We start from the raw sequence: 17,336 nt of genomic DNA on the forward strand, positions 1-17,336 counted from the left end.
TTGTATAATCTTTGTATTTGGGTGAAAAACAAAAAAATGGCACGAGTTTAAAAATTTTACATGTCGTAGGTTCCCTACTTTGAGCCGCCACAGCTCCATCCATGAGGCATCTGCGGGGTTCATCTTCAAAACTTAAACTCGAATTCTCCTTGGCTATGCTCACGCCAAATTTTATCCCGATCGGATCAGCCGTTTAGAAATGCCAGATTTATTTCCAAAAAATTTCCATTCTGCCCCACTGTGCATAATCCAAAAATCTCAAGCCAATCTGAACCAAAAATTGAGAAAGTATCAATGTCTACAACTAATAAATTACAATGTTTTACATCACCATGGAGCCGAACTTGACATGGAAACTCAGCTATGAGTTTGATTTGATCCTTTGAAGCGCTTGTGACATAACGATTTACCAATTTTCGCCATTACGTTTTACCAATGATGGACACATCTGATGCGGTATCGATTTGCATTTTTACATCTATATTTGTAGATGTTGTTGATGATGAAATTGACTGTGACAAATTTCCTTCTTGACTCATACCAGATCCGGTTGATTTGAACAACATTGGACTTCGGTTTTAAATATTTGTGATTCTTGTTATGTTTCTTTTTCTTTTCATGACTGAACTTGTTTTCTGACTGTTGATTCTTGCAGTAACCTTCTTTATGTCCCATGTTTTTACATTGTGTACAAACATGTTTTAAATAGGTGCAATATTTTGAATAGTGCATGGCACCACAGTTCCAACAGGGGGTTTTTGGCTTCGCCATACCTTTTAAATCATTTGATTTTGGATTTGATTTTATAGCATTTATGGATGATTGTGTGTTAACTTCTACCATTGCTGTATCATGTTTTAAGTTTAGCAATCTTTGAGCACTAGTAATTAGCTTATTAATGTTTTGATTAGAGTCATCTTCTAGAGCTAAAAGACATCTCATGCGAACATCAGAGTCTGCATTGGACTGTAGACCACAAACAAATACTAAGCATTTGAATTCATCTGCGTTCATCTCAGATAACTTAAAATTTTCACACAGTTTGTTGACACGAGCTGCATATGAAATTAAATCCTCATGTGACATCTTGACCGTTTGTAAACATTTATATCGAATACTAAAAATTGAATCTTGAATTCCATACATATCCTTAAGAATTTTGACCGTATCCGCAAAAGTGACATCTCTTCTAAAATTTAAGCAATCTACTTGGTTAAAAAAGTACATTTCCTTAAATAATTTTCACAGAACAAATGCTAAAAATACATTTGAAAAAAATTTTTAAATTATTGAATAATGCTGTATATGGCAAAACTAGGGAAAACGTTGATAAACGTAAAAATATTAAAATTGTAAATAAATGGGAAAATGAAGGAAAAAGACTCTAATAGCAAAACCAGAATTTCATTCTGTTAGTATATTTGAAGAAAACATGCTAGCAATTGAATTAAATAAATCTTTTTCCTTCTATAATAAACCCATTTATCTAGGGTTTACAATTTTAGAACTACCTAAATGGAAGATGTATAACTTTCACTATGACTATATTGTGCCCAAATATAATACAAAAGCACAACTCAATTACATGGATACAGATTCTTTCATTTATTCTATAGAAACATGATTTCTATAAGGATATATTGAATGATATCGATACAAGATTCGATACATCTGAATATGAAATTAACAACCAATTTGGTATCCCACAAAAGAATAAAAAAGTGTTAGGGATGATGAAGGATGAAAGCAATGGTGTAATTATGATAGAATTTGTAGGTTTAAGAGCAAAAATGTATTCATTTACAACAGCAGATTTAAATGAAACTAAAAAGGCTAAGACTGTCAAAACAAATGTAGTTAGAAATTTAAGTCTATCAGACTATAAAAATTGTTTATTAAACAAAAAAATTTATTATGGTAATATGTTTGTATTTAAATCTAAATTACATGTGTTATATACAGTACATTTTAATAAAATTAGTTTAAGTTATTTAGATAATAAACGATTTATATGTTGTAATAATATTAATACTCTTGCTTGAGGTCATTACAAGCAAGAATTTTTAAATAATAATGGTGATGAAGATTATTTTATGTTAGATTTAGATGAAAAAACAAATGAAAATTGCACAGAAGTATTCATGAAGATGGAGATGATTTATTGAAAGAAATAGATATAATTAAAGAGTCATTCATGAATAATCAAAATTGTGATGAGTATTTTATGGAAATAGAATAGAAACAAAGAAATTATTGTAATTTTATTTTATACCTTAAATGTATTTAAAAAATACAACTTATAAATAAAAAATGAAATTAAATAAAACATTTTTATTCATGTATATTAATCGTTAAATGTGTTTTATTTTAAATATTTTGCCATGATACATTTTCATTTTCATAATCTAATTGTTTTCGATTTCTAGTAACTTTAAAAATTGCTTAAAATTTTTATGAGTTTCATCTTTTAACAGTATTCTTATTTTTGGTAAACCTTTATTAGAGAACTGTTTAAGTCGTTTAACTACTGAAGATGCAGAAGTAGGGTTGAATTATTTTATTGTTGTATCCATATCAACTTGGTCGTCAATATTATTATTAGCATAAACATCCTCAGGCAAATTAATATTAGTTTGTATTTCAATACTGCTGGATTCTGGTTTCATTGTTTGAGTTTCAATATGTTTTTTATATATTTTTCTTGTTTGAGTTTCATTATCGCGTAAATTATTCTTTACATTAATAGTATTCTGATATGATGTTTTTTGCTTCCAATCAAATATTTTGACAGTTCTTGTTTAATATAGAACCATTTGTTGATATCTTTAAGTGTATGCGATGCGTATATTGGTAATTGTTTGAGTTTCAATATGTTTCTTATATATTTTTCTTGTTTGAGTTTCATTATCGCGTAAATTATTCTTTACATTAATAGTATTCTGATATGATGTTTTTTGCTTCCAATCAAATATTTTGACAGTTCTTGTTTAATATAGAACCATTTGTTGATATCTTTAAGTGTATGCGATGCGTATATTGGTAATTTTTTTGTAAGAAATCAGAGTGTGAATATTTTATTTTAAATTTATCATAAGTTGATGGATTGAGAACGATAAGTTTTGATAAATTATTTGACATTTTCTAAAATTTTTCCAATGACTCCACCTAATACTGAAGAAATTATAACTGGTAAAAATCCTCCCTTTTGAATAAGATGTTTCCTCTTTTGTTTCAAAATGGTTTGTGAGGAACAAATTTTTCTTATCGTTTTCTTATATGGGTTTGTTTTATTAAAAACTGTTCTAGTTATAATTTTTATTCATTACATTAAACAGAATTTCATATATAGTTTTAATTACAGCTTCATCAACATGTTTCAGTATTACTTTTCGTAGTTTAGGTTCCGCTTTTTTAAGAACATAAAGAATAAGTTTGTTCTCCTTTAACAGTTTTAGTTTGGAGTTCATTATTTATATTTGCAAATATTGTGTAATGATCAGATCTAAATCTTAAAGCGTTGGGTATTTGTTGAGTAAGATCTATTAATAAATAACCGTGGGCTTGCTGTGTACATTTATTATACATATCAACTAATGCTTTTGAATTTTCAGGATATACTTGACGAGCTAAATATTGAAATTGTAACATGTCTCTCGGATTTTTAAACATTACAATGTATTTGGAATTTAAAGAAATATCTCTAAAATTGATAGAAAGTTGATTCTTTATCATAACAGGAATAGAAATAACGAAAGCATTAAAACATATTATAAAACTAAACAAAGAAAAATCTCCCAAAAATATACATTCAGATCAAGGAAAAGAATTTTATAATACACACTTTAAAACTCTTATGAAAGAACTGAACGTTAATCATTACCATACTTATTCCAATATGAAGGCATCCATAGTAGAGCTATTTAACAGAACTTTAAAAAATAAAATGTGGAAACAATTAGTATGCAAGGAAATTATAAATGGATAGATATATTAGGTAAATTATTGAAAGAATATAACTCATCTTATCATCGTTCTATAAAAACTACACCTAATTCAGTTAATAAGAAAAACGAACAAAAGCTTTTAAAGCCGGCTTTACACGATCACACAAGTAATATGATCTGTCAAAATTTTGTGTAGAAGAGTACGGATGGGATCGTCTAAACGCAATATGTAATCAAACCATCACACATTGAGAGAGAATACAGATGGAAAATTTGACAGTTCAAAAAACAAGCCGGTTTCATTAGATCAGGGATGTATTTTTATGTAAACACGTATAAAAAAAGTGAAACAGCTGTTTCCATCTGCTTTTTAATTGTTTTTACCAATCGTGTAAACACACAAAATATAAATCATACGACTTTTATTCTCTTTTTTGTTATACGGATGGAATTTCATTTTACTTTTTCATTAGACTTGTCGTACGTAAAGTGTGATCGTCTGAAGGGCCCTTAAGGAGTGTGTACAGCAACATAAAATTTTTCAAAAAGGGAAAATATAAAATAAATGATTTTGTTCGAATAAGCAAATATAAAAATGTTTTTGAGAAAGGTTATACACCAAATTGGTCTTCAGAAATTTTTAAAATAAATAAAATTCATATTACAAATCCCATAATTTATCAATAATTGATCTAAATGGGAATACAATAAAAGGTGAATTTTATGAAGAAGAATTATTAAAAACCAAAGTTCACAAAATTTTTTTTGTTGAAAAGGTGTTGAAACGCCGTGGCAAAAAAATTATTTGTGAAATGGTTAGGTTTTGGAAAGGGATATTAATCCATGAATTATTAATCAAAATGATATTAATAGATAACTTAAACATATATATTGCTGTAAAACTACTATATTAATCATTTCCTTTAAAGCTGAGTATAGAAGAAAATAATATTTATGTTACTTATTTAAGTAATAATTCAATGGATATTTATAAAAACTCTCCGAGTACATTTACAAATTAATTAAAACAATCCCTAAACTTAAATGGTGAATGGATTGTTGGATTATCAGATATTTCATTTACATTATTGAATAAACAAGATATAATAAATAACAAGTAAGAGTGCTATATTCGGCTGTGCCGAATCTTATATACCCTTCACCATAGTGTATTTTAAACATCTTTTATAAATTTTAAATTTTTTCCCGACTACATTATTATTACATCAAAAGCTAAACAAAAAGAACAACAACAACAACGCTAAACGAAAAAAAACACAAAATACACCCCTTCAAACATTTAGACAAAACTATTGCGCATCACCCCAGACGCCACGTCAGAAACACTTCTGGACGATTGTCAGAGGAGAACGCACATTTTACAAAAACAAAATACATTGATTTCGAATTTTCGTCTTCTAGAAATACACTTTTAAGTGACTTCCGGATGATAGTTAGAAGAGTGCATCCATTTTGCTTAAACAAAAAAACATGACTGTTGAACTTTTTTCATCTGGAAGTATACGTTTTAATGACTTCTGTATGGCAGTTGGGTGAGAACACACATTTTACAATAACAAAATACATTGTTTCCTATTTTGTATCTTCTTGATTTGTATGTTTATGTCACTTCTGGAAGACAGTTTGAAGAGTGTTTACATTAATGTTGTATTTTATTCATCTGGAAGTGTGGATTTTAGTCACTTCTGGACGATTGTCAGACGAGAGCACACATTTTACAAAAACAAAATACATTGATTTCTAGTTTTCGCCGTCTGAAAGTATAGTTTTAGGTTACTTCCGGATGAAAGTAAGAAGAGTACAAAAACAAAAAATATAAATACTCCATTTTTTAGCGTGAACGCGAAAAAAATAAAAGAAATTTTGCTAAGTTCAGTGATGTTTTGTGTTTTGTCCAGTCATGTTTAGTTTTAATTATTCATTGTTAAACTTAAATGAGTTATTGAATTTAAAGTTCATAGAAAAATAGTGTTATTAATATAATGTGAATCTTAAGTAATAAAAAACAATATGACAGTGTTGTGTTAAAAGTCAACTGTTAATAAACATTTAATAAGGTTTTGTTAATTGGCGAAGTTTATAAAATTTTATTTGTATTTCATTATCGTAACAAAAACAAAAAACATTAAAATTTTTACTTAAAGTATTCAAACGCTATCTGGAATCATTATATTGAAATTAATACTACTGTTTTATACAAAAATTATTTTTTGACTTGGGTCACTCGACACGAAATTGCCCATATAAGATATTTAATATTGAAATCAGATATTTTTAAACCCACCTTTTTTAAATAAATACAATTTTATTAATTTTCATATAGCTTTGGATTTAATTATTCTAATTATAGGTACTTTTTCAGTTATTAACACCAGGTCTTTCTATGACCTATCATATGATACTAATATTCTTAATATTGAGCATGCCGTTCCCAAGATATTAAACCTAAGTAGATAGTTTTTGAACGTGTATAACTCCTTAATTAGAAGAGAGCAAAATAGTATTGCAGTATTAGTGTTAGTGACTGTAAATAATTTTAAAAATAAACCATGGCTCGTAATTTCCAATCTTTATAGATGGTTTAATTCCAAGTTATTTAAAAAATTTTCATGAAAGGTAATGTTTTTATTGATTAAAAACAATAAATTAATTAATTAAATTTTAATTATTTTATTTTTTAGAAAGTATTAGCTAATATTGTACCCCCTATTAAAATACTTCTAACCGAATTAAAATATAAAAAAGGGATCTGGTAACTTATATATGTCTTATTTCATCACGCGGTTCCATTAAAAATGTCGATTATTTGCAGAAAATGTAAAAAATGGATCTGACAGTTTAAATTTTTAAATTTTGGTGGACATAAGAGAATCCTATTTTATTGCTTCCTAAAGTATAAGAGGTAATTTCAATAAATACAAAAGTATGTATATTCAATATTAATTATAACATTATTTTTATTTATTTTGTTGAAGGATTAATGCGTTCCAAAATATAACTATTACAATTTGATGGATTGATCATAAAATTTATGAAGAATTACAAAAATATTTTAGAGTCCAACGTTTTACAATTTTTGGAAGTATAACCAGTCAGCAGTTGGAATATTAATGCAGATTTCCTGAAAATTATCTTATTATAAGGTAATTATTCTAAATTTTTGATACATATGTACATTAGACCGACTCACTCTGTATGAATGGAATTATTTTTTTTTTAAATTTTTGTTTGTTTTGAAACAAAATATCCAATACGGGGTATCGTTTAAAAGATATTTTAAAGCCGCGTCCAATGATGTATTAATCATAAATAATTGTCATATTCAAAAATATTTAAAATTGTTAGGTTTTTCACTAAGAAAAATAAAATGTATGCACAATTTTGCTAATTTTGCGCACCACTAGACTTGGCTTAAAAAAAACCTTTCAACTGATACTACATACTATATATATTGTTTAAGAAATACTGTATAATTTAAAACAACATAACTAAAAAGGGACTTTTTTGTAACCGGTTCAGCTCACGAACGGCCATCGAGAGACTAGAAATATTTTGGGAACCATTATAAAACATAACAAAGATTTTTTGAAGCTGGGTTAAAATATTTAATTTAACATGAAGAATCGTGTTCCCATACGATATTTTCTTTAAAACTGTCCAGCTCACGAATGGACAACACTTAAACGAAAATATTTTGGGTAACATCATATTACATAAGAGCGAATATTATATATGAGGGGGGGGGGGGGGGGGTAACTCAAGCAACATTTTTTGTGAGTCGGTCTAATGTACATATATTACTTTTTCTGTTAAATCAATTATTTTTTCTACTATTTTAATTTTAATTATTTCAATAAAAACTATAAAATTTAATTTTATTTAGATTTATTTTTATAGATTTTATTTTGGTGAGTATACAAATAGAAGAGAAAACTCATCTTCTGGAAGATGAGAATACTCATCTTCTAGAAGAAGAGAAAACTCATCTTCTAGAAGACGAGAATAGTCTTCTTCTAGAAGAAGAGAAAACTCTTCTTCTAGAAGAAGAGAAAATTCCTCTTCTAGAATATAAGATAGAAACACTTCTAGATAATACTAAGTAGTCACTTCAAGAAGTGACTTCCTAGTTACATCTAGAAGAGTATTTGGCAATACCTTACTTCCAAGAGCCATCTAGAAGTTTCTGCTGCGGGTCTTCCAGAATTATCTTCCACGTTACTCTTAGACGTTCTTGTCACCAGTCGGAAGGAACTGATGCCGAGCTGGGGAACGTCTAAGAGTAACTTGGAAGATACTTCTGGAAGACCCGCAGAAGAAACTTCTAGATGACTCTTGGAAGTAAGGTATTGCCAAAGACTCTTCTAGATGTGACTAGGAAGTCACTTCTTGAAGTGACTACCTAGTATCCTCTAGAAGTGTTCCTATCTTATCTTCTAGAAGATGAGTTTTCTTTACTTCTAGAAGAAGAGTATTCTCTTCTTCTTGAAGATGAGTATTCTCTTCATCTAGAAGATGAGTTTTTTCTTCTTCTACTTGTATACTCACCAAAATAAAATCTATAAAAATAAATCTAAATAAAATGAAATTTTATAGTTTTTATTGAATTAATTGAAATTAAATATAAAAGAAAATATAATTGATTTAACAATCTAATCTAAAAAGTAATATGTGTACATTAGACCGACTCACAAAAAATGGTGCTTGAGTTACCCCCCTCATAATATTCGCTGTTATGTAATATGATGTTAACCATAATATTTTCGGTTAATTATTGTCCATTCGTGAGCTGGACAGTTTTAAAGAAAATATCATATGGGAACACGATTCTTCATGTTAAATTCAATATTTTATCCAGCTTCAAAAAATCTTTGTTATGTTTTATAATGGTTCCCAAAATATTTCTAGTCTATCGATGGCCGTTCGTGAGCTAAACCGGTTACAAAAAAAGTACCTATAATTAGAATAATTAAATCCAAAGCTATATGAAAATTAATAAAATTGTATTTATTTAAAAAAGGTGGGTTTAAAACTATCTGATTTCAATATTAAATATCTTATATGGGCAATTTCGTGTCGAGTGACCCAAGTCAAAAAATAATTTATGTATAAAACAGTAGTATTAATTTCAATATAATGATTCCAGACCTAAACGCGCAAATAGTTTTAAAAATATTGAAAGTTAAGATTTAACTCAAATAAATCTAAATATGTTAAAAATGCAATGTTCATCAAATGAAATCCGACATGTACAACTTGAAAAAGTCTTTAAATGCTTATACCTCCTAAACGAATTAAGAGAGAGTCGAAATTTAATATTAAAACATTTTTAATTAAACATATTAGACTTTGTTAAAAATAATGGAAATGGAAGTCGTTAAGAGTTGTTAACATATTCCTAAAATAGTATTTTAATATGACAACTTACTTTTTAATTTTATTTATATAATCCTTCCTTATACTTTTTGGTATATATTTAATACACTTCGCCAATTAAGAAAACCTTCTTAAATGTTTATTAACAGTTAATTTTTAACACAACACTGTCATGTTGTTTTTTATTACTTAAGATTCACAATATTTTAATTACACTATTTTTCTATGAACATTAAATTCAATAACTCATTTAAGTTTTACGATGAATAATTAAAACTGAACATGACTGAACAAAACACAAAACATCACTGAATTTAGCAAAATTTCTGCATTATTTACTTATTTTTTTCACGCTAAAAAATGGAGTATTTATATTTTTTTGTTTTTGTACTGGAAGTAACCTAAAAGTATACTTCCAGACGGCGAAAACTAGAAATCAATGTATTTTGTTTTTGTCAAATGTGTGTTCTCACCCAACAGAAGTCACTAAAACGTATACTTTCAGATGAAAAAAATTCAACAGACATCGTTTTTTGTTTAAGCAAAATGGATGCACTCTTCTAACTATCATCCGGAAGTAACTTAAAAGTTTATTTCTAGAAGACGAAAATTCGAAATCAATGTATTTTGTTTTTGTAAAATGTGCGTTCTCGTCTGACAATCGTCCAGAAGTGTTTCTGACGTGGCGTCTGGGGTGATGCGCAATAGTTTTCTCTTTTAAATGTTTGAAGGGATAATTAGTATTATCCATCCCTTCATTAATATACTTTCGTTCATTTTCATTGCAAAAGCAAGAAACGAGCGACAACAGAACCTTCTTCTATGACAGCTCAAATGAGACTGAATTGTGTTTTCTATGCGTGTGAGTAATCTGTGTAAATTTAGTAACGGCCAAAAAACACTGTGTATAGGAGTTGCCAACAGACATCTAAACATACATAACGAAAAACAAAGAAAAACAAAAATAACAACGCAATGACGCCAACAGCATCCAAACCAAGGGTGCCCAAGCCCTATGCGCTTGGTACTCTTTTGTTTTTGTAAATGCGCTTAGCTATAGACATTGTGTTTTCTATACACTTATATGCGCTTAATACTAGCAATACCTTGTTGTTGTTCTTAACAGTATACAACCAAGAGTAAAACAACAACACTTTCGTATTCATTGCTGGTAAACATTGACGAGACGTAGATTTTGTTTTTTGTTTATCGTAAAAAAAATTGTTTTAAAAAGCACTTGGAAAAAATTTGTGTCAGTTTTAAATTTCAAACTTACATTATTCGCATAAAAATTATTGTACAATAACTCACAATCTACTCTCATATAATTGAAAACGTTTTAAATACTTTTTTCTATTCATTAAAAAATATATTTGCAAAACAAAAGGGAAAATTATTTTATTTTAATAAAAAATGGAAATCATATTTTTATGCTGTGTATTTTAGTAGAAAATACACAGCTGAATAAAACCAAATACATCTACACACACACGTGTACATCTTTTTCTATATACAGTGTTGTTATTGCTTTTATAACAATTTTTTGATGAAATTTTCAGAGGTTGTCTCGGATTTTTGCTCATATCTCCGTTATTTACCGACCGATTTTGCTGAATTTAAATAGCGATCTTCTAGAAAGCATGTCTAATAGAATTATTGAAGATTCGGATCTCGCCGATACCTGGGGTCCTCTAAAAACTGATTTCAACAGACAGACAGACTGACGGACAGACAGACAGACGGACATGGCTTAATCGACTCCGCTATCTATAAGGATCCAGAATATATATACTTTATAGGGTCGGAAAATAATATTATAGAAATTACAAACGGAATGACAAACTTATATATACCCTTCTCACGAAGGTGAAGGGTATAAAAATATTATAAAACGTAAAAAGCGAAATATTTCAAATTTAGGCAAGTCATCAAAACATGAAGTAGCAAAAATATCAAAATTGAGTACTAATACTGAACTTATGGATACATCAAATCAGCCCAAAGAAAGCAATATTAATATTACCAATTTTCCTTCAAAAAAATTAAATAGTATTACTCCACAAAGTAATATATCATTAAAAGAAAAAGACAACAAAGATATAATTGAAACAAATGAAGAACGCCGTGCTCAAATTATTGCAAACGAATCAGAAAATAATGCAGAAGATTCCATTTTATCAGGGTTTCGATAACCCCGCCCCTGGTATGGATATAATAGGCAAAAAACCAAAAAATCCCATTTTTGGGATTTTTAAAACTTTTTTGGGAATTTCTACTAAGAAAATTCGAAATTTTTATTTAATTTTGGATTTTGAGTAAAAAAATCTACCTAACTGTAAAATTTCATCAAAAAATATTCATAAATAAAATTTTTATTGCAATTTGAAAAATTTGTATCTTCGCAAAAACTGAATAAAAAACATTTTTTAATTTTTTTTTAAAAAAGTATTCCGCGAATTTTTTAATTTTCAAAAATTATATACAGTTTTGAAAAATAGACAAAATTACCTTTCCATTGATATATAACATGCCTACCTAATGTTTTTTAAGTGACAAATTAATTAGGGAAAACTCAACATCTTTTAGAGAATTTACCTAGTACTATTATTTTCATCCATACATTTGTTAGGCATGTTTTACTACCTAAATTTTTATGAATTTTTACAGCCACTTTTTACGATTAATCTTTTATTCTTTATCCCTAAAAAAAATTAACAAGTATTTATTTTATATAAAAATAGTCTTTATTTATTTTTTTTTATAAATTAATATAATTTTGTAAAATAATCGGTATCACAGTAGTCCATATCTAAAAGATAAAGTAAATCTTTAAATTCATGAATATTTTCAAATGCTAACGTTTTGTAGCAAATCCAACGTTTCCTTATAGTAGATAAAACAGGATCAGAAGATAGAATCAGATTATTAAAAATATCTTCATTTTGAGACTGCCTAGAACACTTCCTTGAGCTAAACTGATGAATATGCTTAAAGTCTCTATTCCTCGATTCTTGGGGTTCTTCTGTAAGCTCTCCTAAAGGCAGAATATTATGTTCTATGATGACCTTTCCATGACATAATATCTTGTGAACTGTAGGTGTCATTTCTTTCCAGGGATATAATTCCAAAAGTAATTTAGAAACTTTTGTAGAATACTCTCCAAATTTTGTTGCGTTCACTTTATGCTTGCTATTTATCGCCATTAGAATAATATTGACCTTTTGCAGTAAATCCATACTAATTCCGGTTATTTCGGAAGTAGTTTCAAAATGTTTAAAAAAAACGTCTAGCGGTATTACCATCGTTTGTGCTTCCATATCCTGTGAGTGGTTTATCAATATTTAATCCCATCCGCTTTTTAAATTCCTCTTGAATTCTTCGTTTCTCACTGGCTCTCATTTCCATTAACTCCTTATTGTTATTTGCACTTTTGTTTGCATTTTCCGGTATGCTTCTGTACTTTAAATCATATGCTAAATGTAGAAAATGTTCCAGAAATCGTATGCGAGCATGTAGGGGGGATATTCCAAATTGTAATGTTTCCTCATTTATTGATCTTTGCTTGGAAATATTCGAAAATTCTGATTTTTTATCACCACATATGTAGCAGTACCAAGTAGATGATGTTCCTGTAATGGCATTTCCAACTTTCCCATCAATCATTGTAAGTTTTAAATCATAGGACATGTTAAACGAATAATTTTCTATTTCGATTGTTATAGGTTCCAAGTTTTTAATTTCTGCTTCAATACGATTTATCAAATCTTGCGTTGTTGTTTTGGATTCCTTTATATACTCAAAGCTTATTGGCCTACAAAAAGCTTTGGATCCTGGAGTCGAATTCTTCCAAATATCATCGAAACTGGTTGATGGAGAATCGCTGTCAGCATACTTTCGAATTCTTAATGGAACTAGCGATGCCATAAATACACTTTTATACTCGGAAGATGATTCACTTGTGTTGATTTGTTTATATTCCGAGAGTGCTGATAATCCATCACATCCCCACTTACAAATGAGTTGAAGATCACAAGAATTTATTTTTTTTAGTTGGTCTGAAGAAAAGTCAGAAGCAATCCTTAAAGCAGTATTTTCGAGTAGAGCGCCGAGTCCAATAACAGCCTTCCGATCAGTTATTTCAATAGGAGGTGGTATAATGCTTTTCTTCTTTTCATTTATTTTGTCATATGATGGTAAAACATGCACTCCTTTTTCAGATAGCGCCTTTCTTAACATTATGTAGTTATCACGACTTAATCCCAGCTGCAACATAAGCGCAATAGCTTCTTCCTCAGTGAACGTTGTATCAGATGATGGTGTGGGTATACTCTTTACAATTCTTTTCAGTCGTCTTGGTGATGCGGTTGGAAGAATATTTGCAATTTTTATGGCATCCAAAGGCTGTTTTTCTTTTCTTAACATTGCTTTAAAAGTGTCCGAAACTTCTTCGTTAGATAAGGTTTCTAGTGAAGTTGATAACCTTTTCCTCTTAGATTTTGAGCTCAAATCCTCATACTGCTTACAGGGAGCACCAACAGTTGATACGCAAATAGCAACTTCTACACATTCATCCAGCCAATCAGAAAATTTCGATCGAAATTTAGCAATGGAATACCGAACACTCTTCAGTTTTATATCAACTGATTTTATAAAATTTTCAATTTTACATATATCAGTTTTATCCACTTTATTTTTATGTGCAGTTTCAATATATTTCAATAAGAAGTTCACTTTATCTTGAAAAGGAGCTGAAGAGTGTTCAAATAAAATGGAGCACAAATCATTTTTTTTAGTAGGATCGCCATGGTTAGAAAATTACAAATAATTACAAACAGATATAAACCTGTCTTATATATTAATTACAGGTACTTAAATTAAATTATTTTTTAAAGGGTTATGATATTCTACCTAATATGTCTAACGTATCCTTATGTAATGAATTTTTCCTCAATAGGTCACTTTAATAAGCTACCTATTAAAGTGACCTATAGGGGTAAAAATCATTACAGTTTAAAAAATAATACCTGAAAATTTTTTAATATATGTAACAAATTTAAGAGTTAACGTTATGGATGAAAATAATAGTGCTAGGTAAATTTTCTAAAAGATGTTGAGTTTTCCCTAATTAATTTGTCACTTAAAAAACATTAGGTAGGCATGTTATATATCAATGGAAAGGTAATTTTGTCTATTTTTCAAAACTGTATATAATTTTTGAAAATTAAAAAATTCGCGGAATACTTTTTTTAAAAAAATTAAAAAATGTTTTTTATTCAGTTTTTGCGAAGATACAAATTTTTCAAATTGCAATAAAAATTTTATTTATGAATATTTTTTGATGAAATTTTACAGTTAGGTAGATTTTTTTACTCAAAATCCAAAATTAAATAAAAATTTCGAATTTTCTTATTAGAAATCCCGGAATTCCCAAAAAAGTTTTAAAAAATCCCAAAAATGGGATTTTTTGGTTTTTTGCCTATTATATCCATACCAGGGGCGGGGTTATCGAAACCCGTTACAAAATGATTAAGAACTTATTGGGTCATATAAAACAGGTCACTATAATTTGATATCGACTATGCGATTTGAGAATTTTTGCTCGAAATTGAATTTTCCATAAAAATAGGGTTTTTTGGATGGACCTGGTCCCCTCGGTATTAAAAATTTTTAGGTTTTGTTTCATTTATGGTATTTGATGTAATAGCTTTCCAAAAAGTATAAATTCTATATACATCTTCTTAGAAACATTTTAGATAACTTAAAAAGAAAAAGATATTTTTTCCCCAAAAAAATGGCAAAAAATCGCTTTTTTAATTTTTTAAATTTAAATGCCTATAACTTTGGACTCAGTCATGATTTTTGCATAATTCTTTCACTGCTTGATATATAAACTAGTTGTTAACGAACAAAAAAAATGGTGAAAATCGGGAATATTTGGACCCGCTATTATCAAAAAACTAAAGTAAGGACGGTAAAAATTTTAATTTTCAAATGCGAATATCTCCTAAACTATAAGAGATAATTTACTGCTACGACGACATTTTTTATAGTGCTCGATGAGGAGATTCTATATACGAATTTTTTTAAATCGGAACTGAAATGAGGAAATAAGACCGTTTTAAAAATTTAACATAGCCGAGGTGTCCTAATTTGAGGACCCCCGCCGGGCCCCTGGTTGGCCTATAACGTTCAAAACCAAATTTCATTAAAATCGGATTAACCGTTTAGAAGATACCGACTTTTTTCCTAAACCACTGTGCGTCGTCATTATTTTACTTATTTTTACTATTTTACTTATTATTTTCTTTTGATTTTATTTATTTTTTATTGAATCTTTCTAATATAGAAGTATTAGAATCTTAACCTATAATATAACTAGCGTTGTTATTGCCACTGCAATTTCAACCAAAGTTCTCGATAATTTGATTATCTGGCAAAATCCAACGTTTCCAAGTAGGTTAAACAGGATTTGATCTCATAGCGTATTATGGGGACATTGAGATCCCTATGAATATTACTATTGCGAATGCACCACGGGGCACTTTTTTTGTTCTTAACAGTGCTGTGTGCTTTCTTTGCAATTTCTCAATATGCTAAAATATAGAAAACAATTTTAGACTATTAAGTTCCTCGCGATCCAAAGTCTATTTACCAACGTTTATGTGGATAGATCTATAATTGACCCTATCCATTTTTTTTTGGATCGGCTCATAAACGATCTTTCCCCTATATAAGGTTTCCCTCTGAAAATGACTATAACGCTCATTACTGGCTAAAAAATTGGAATATAGTGACGAAATTTTAAACACATAAGTTTTATGCGAGCCAAAATCTATCTATCAAATTAAGGGAGGATCCGTCCATAACTTACCCTCCTGCCCATACAAGGTCCCCTTGGAAAAATTACTTTAATGCTAATTACTGGTTAAAAATAAGAGTATAGCGATAAAATGTGATACAAGTAAATTCTTCGCGAACCAAAATCTTTCTGCAAAATTGTATGTGGATCGGTCCATAATTGACTATAAGGCCCCCTTCAGAAAATAACTTAAACCATCAGTACTGCCTTAAAAACATGAGTTATGAAATACGGTTATGAAATTCGCTACCGAATTTCATGCAAATTGTATTAGTAATTCACCCTACCCCCATACATGTAAGCCCTTTTAGAAAATTACATTAACGCCGATTTTATTGTTGATTCTGATGTGTTGCATCAAAACAAATGTGCACATAAAATTGACTCCTCTGACCAAAACTAGCGATTTTATTGACAAAAAAGGCCCTATCTACCAAATCATTTAAATATTAAAGGAAAAGAGTCCAATTTATCTATTTTTATATACGCCATTGTTAGCTATCATAAAAACTTATACGTTTCACTATAAAATAATTTGTTTATTTACTACAGATTTATTTGTGTTTGCGTCGATAGAAACAAACTTTTCAATTTAAATAGTTTTTTGCTTCTCCTGTAAAATTTTAAAAATTTTAGATAGGGTCGTTTGCGTTTTAGGTGACGATATATACTTTTGTGGGTTTTTGGCCAATATTGGTGTGTTACAAACGGAATGACAAATTCAATATACCTCTCACCTTTTTGATGGTGAATATTAACGAAAACTACTGTACTCTCATTTAACACCTCGTACGTCACCTTGTATTTTATCAGGGTGATAACAAAGTAAATTTTCAGTAATGTTAAATCGTTCTTAATAATTTTCATGCATATTTTATTTAAATCAGTTCTGCAGTTTAAAAGATAAGTAGCATTTTAATAAAAAATGAAATTGATTTCACTGTGTATTTTTTCTGTTTGTTTAATTTTTTATACGATTTTTTTATAAAAAAGTTTTGATTAATAATTCCTGAACTTCACGAGTCTACATCGAAAAAAATTTCACTAGAATGAAAACGAGGGATTAGGTATCTACATAATATGTCCATTTATAATTTTGAATACGTTGCAGCCTGATATATTTGACTTTTGAGAAAAAC

General features: G+C 28.7%; 1 protein-coding gene across 1 annotated transcript; it reads right to left on the minus strand.

Annotated features, from left to right (window-relative positions):
* Window positions 1-422: 422 nt before the first annotated feature.
* On the minus strand, window positions 423-1,086 carry LOC124418769. The gene is made up of 2 exons (XM_046946130.1): window positions 629-1,086; window positions 423-570 (listed from the first exon to the last, which is right to left on the minus strand). The coding sequence occupies exons 1-2, from the start codon at window positions 1,084-1,086 to the stop codon at window positions 423-425; spliced, it is 606 nt and encodes a 201-aa protein (XP_046802086.1).
* Between the last annotated feature and the right edge of the window lie 16,250 nt (window positions 1,087-17,336).

Source organism: Lucilia cuprina, chromosome 3 (assembly GCF_022045245.1).
Source record: "Lucilia cuprina isolate Lc7/37 chromosome 3, ASM2204524v1, whole genome shotgun sequence".
NCBI lineage: Eukaryota > Metazoa > Arthropoda > Insecta > Diptera > Calliphoridae > Lucilia > Lucilia cuprina.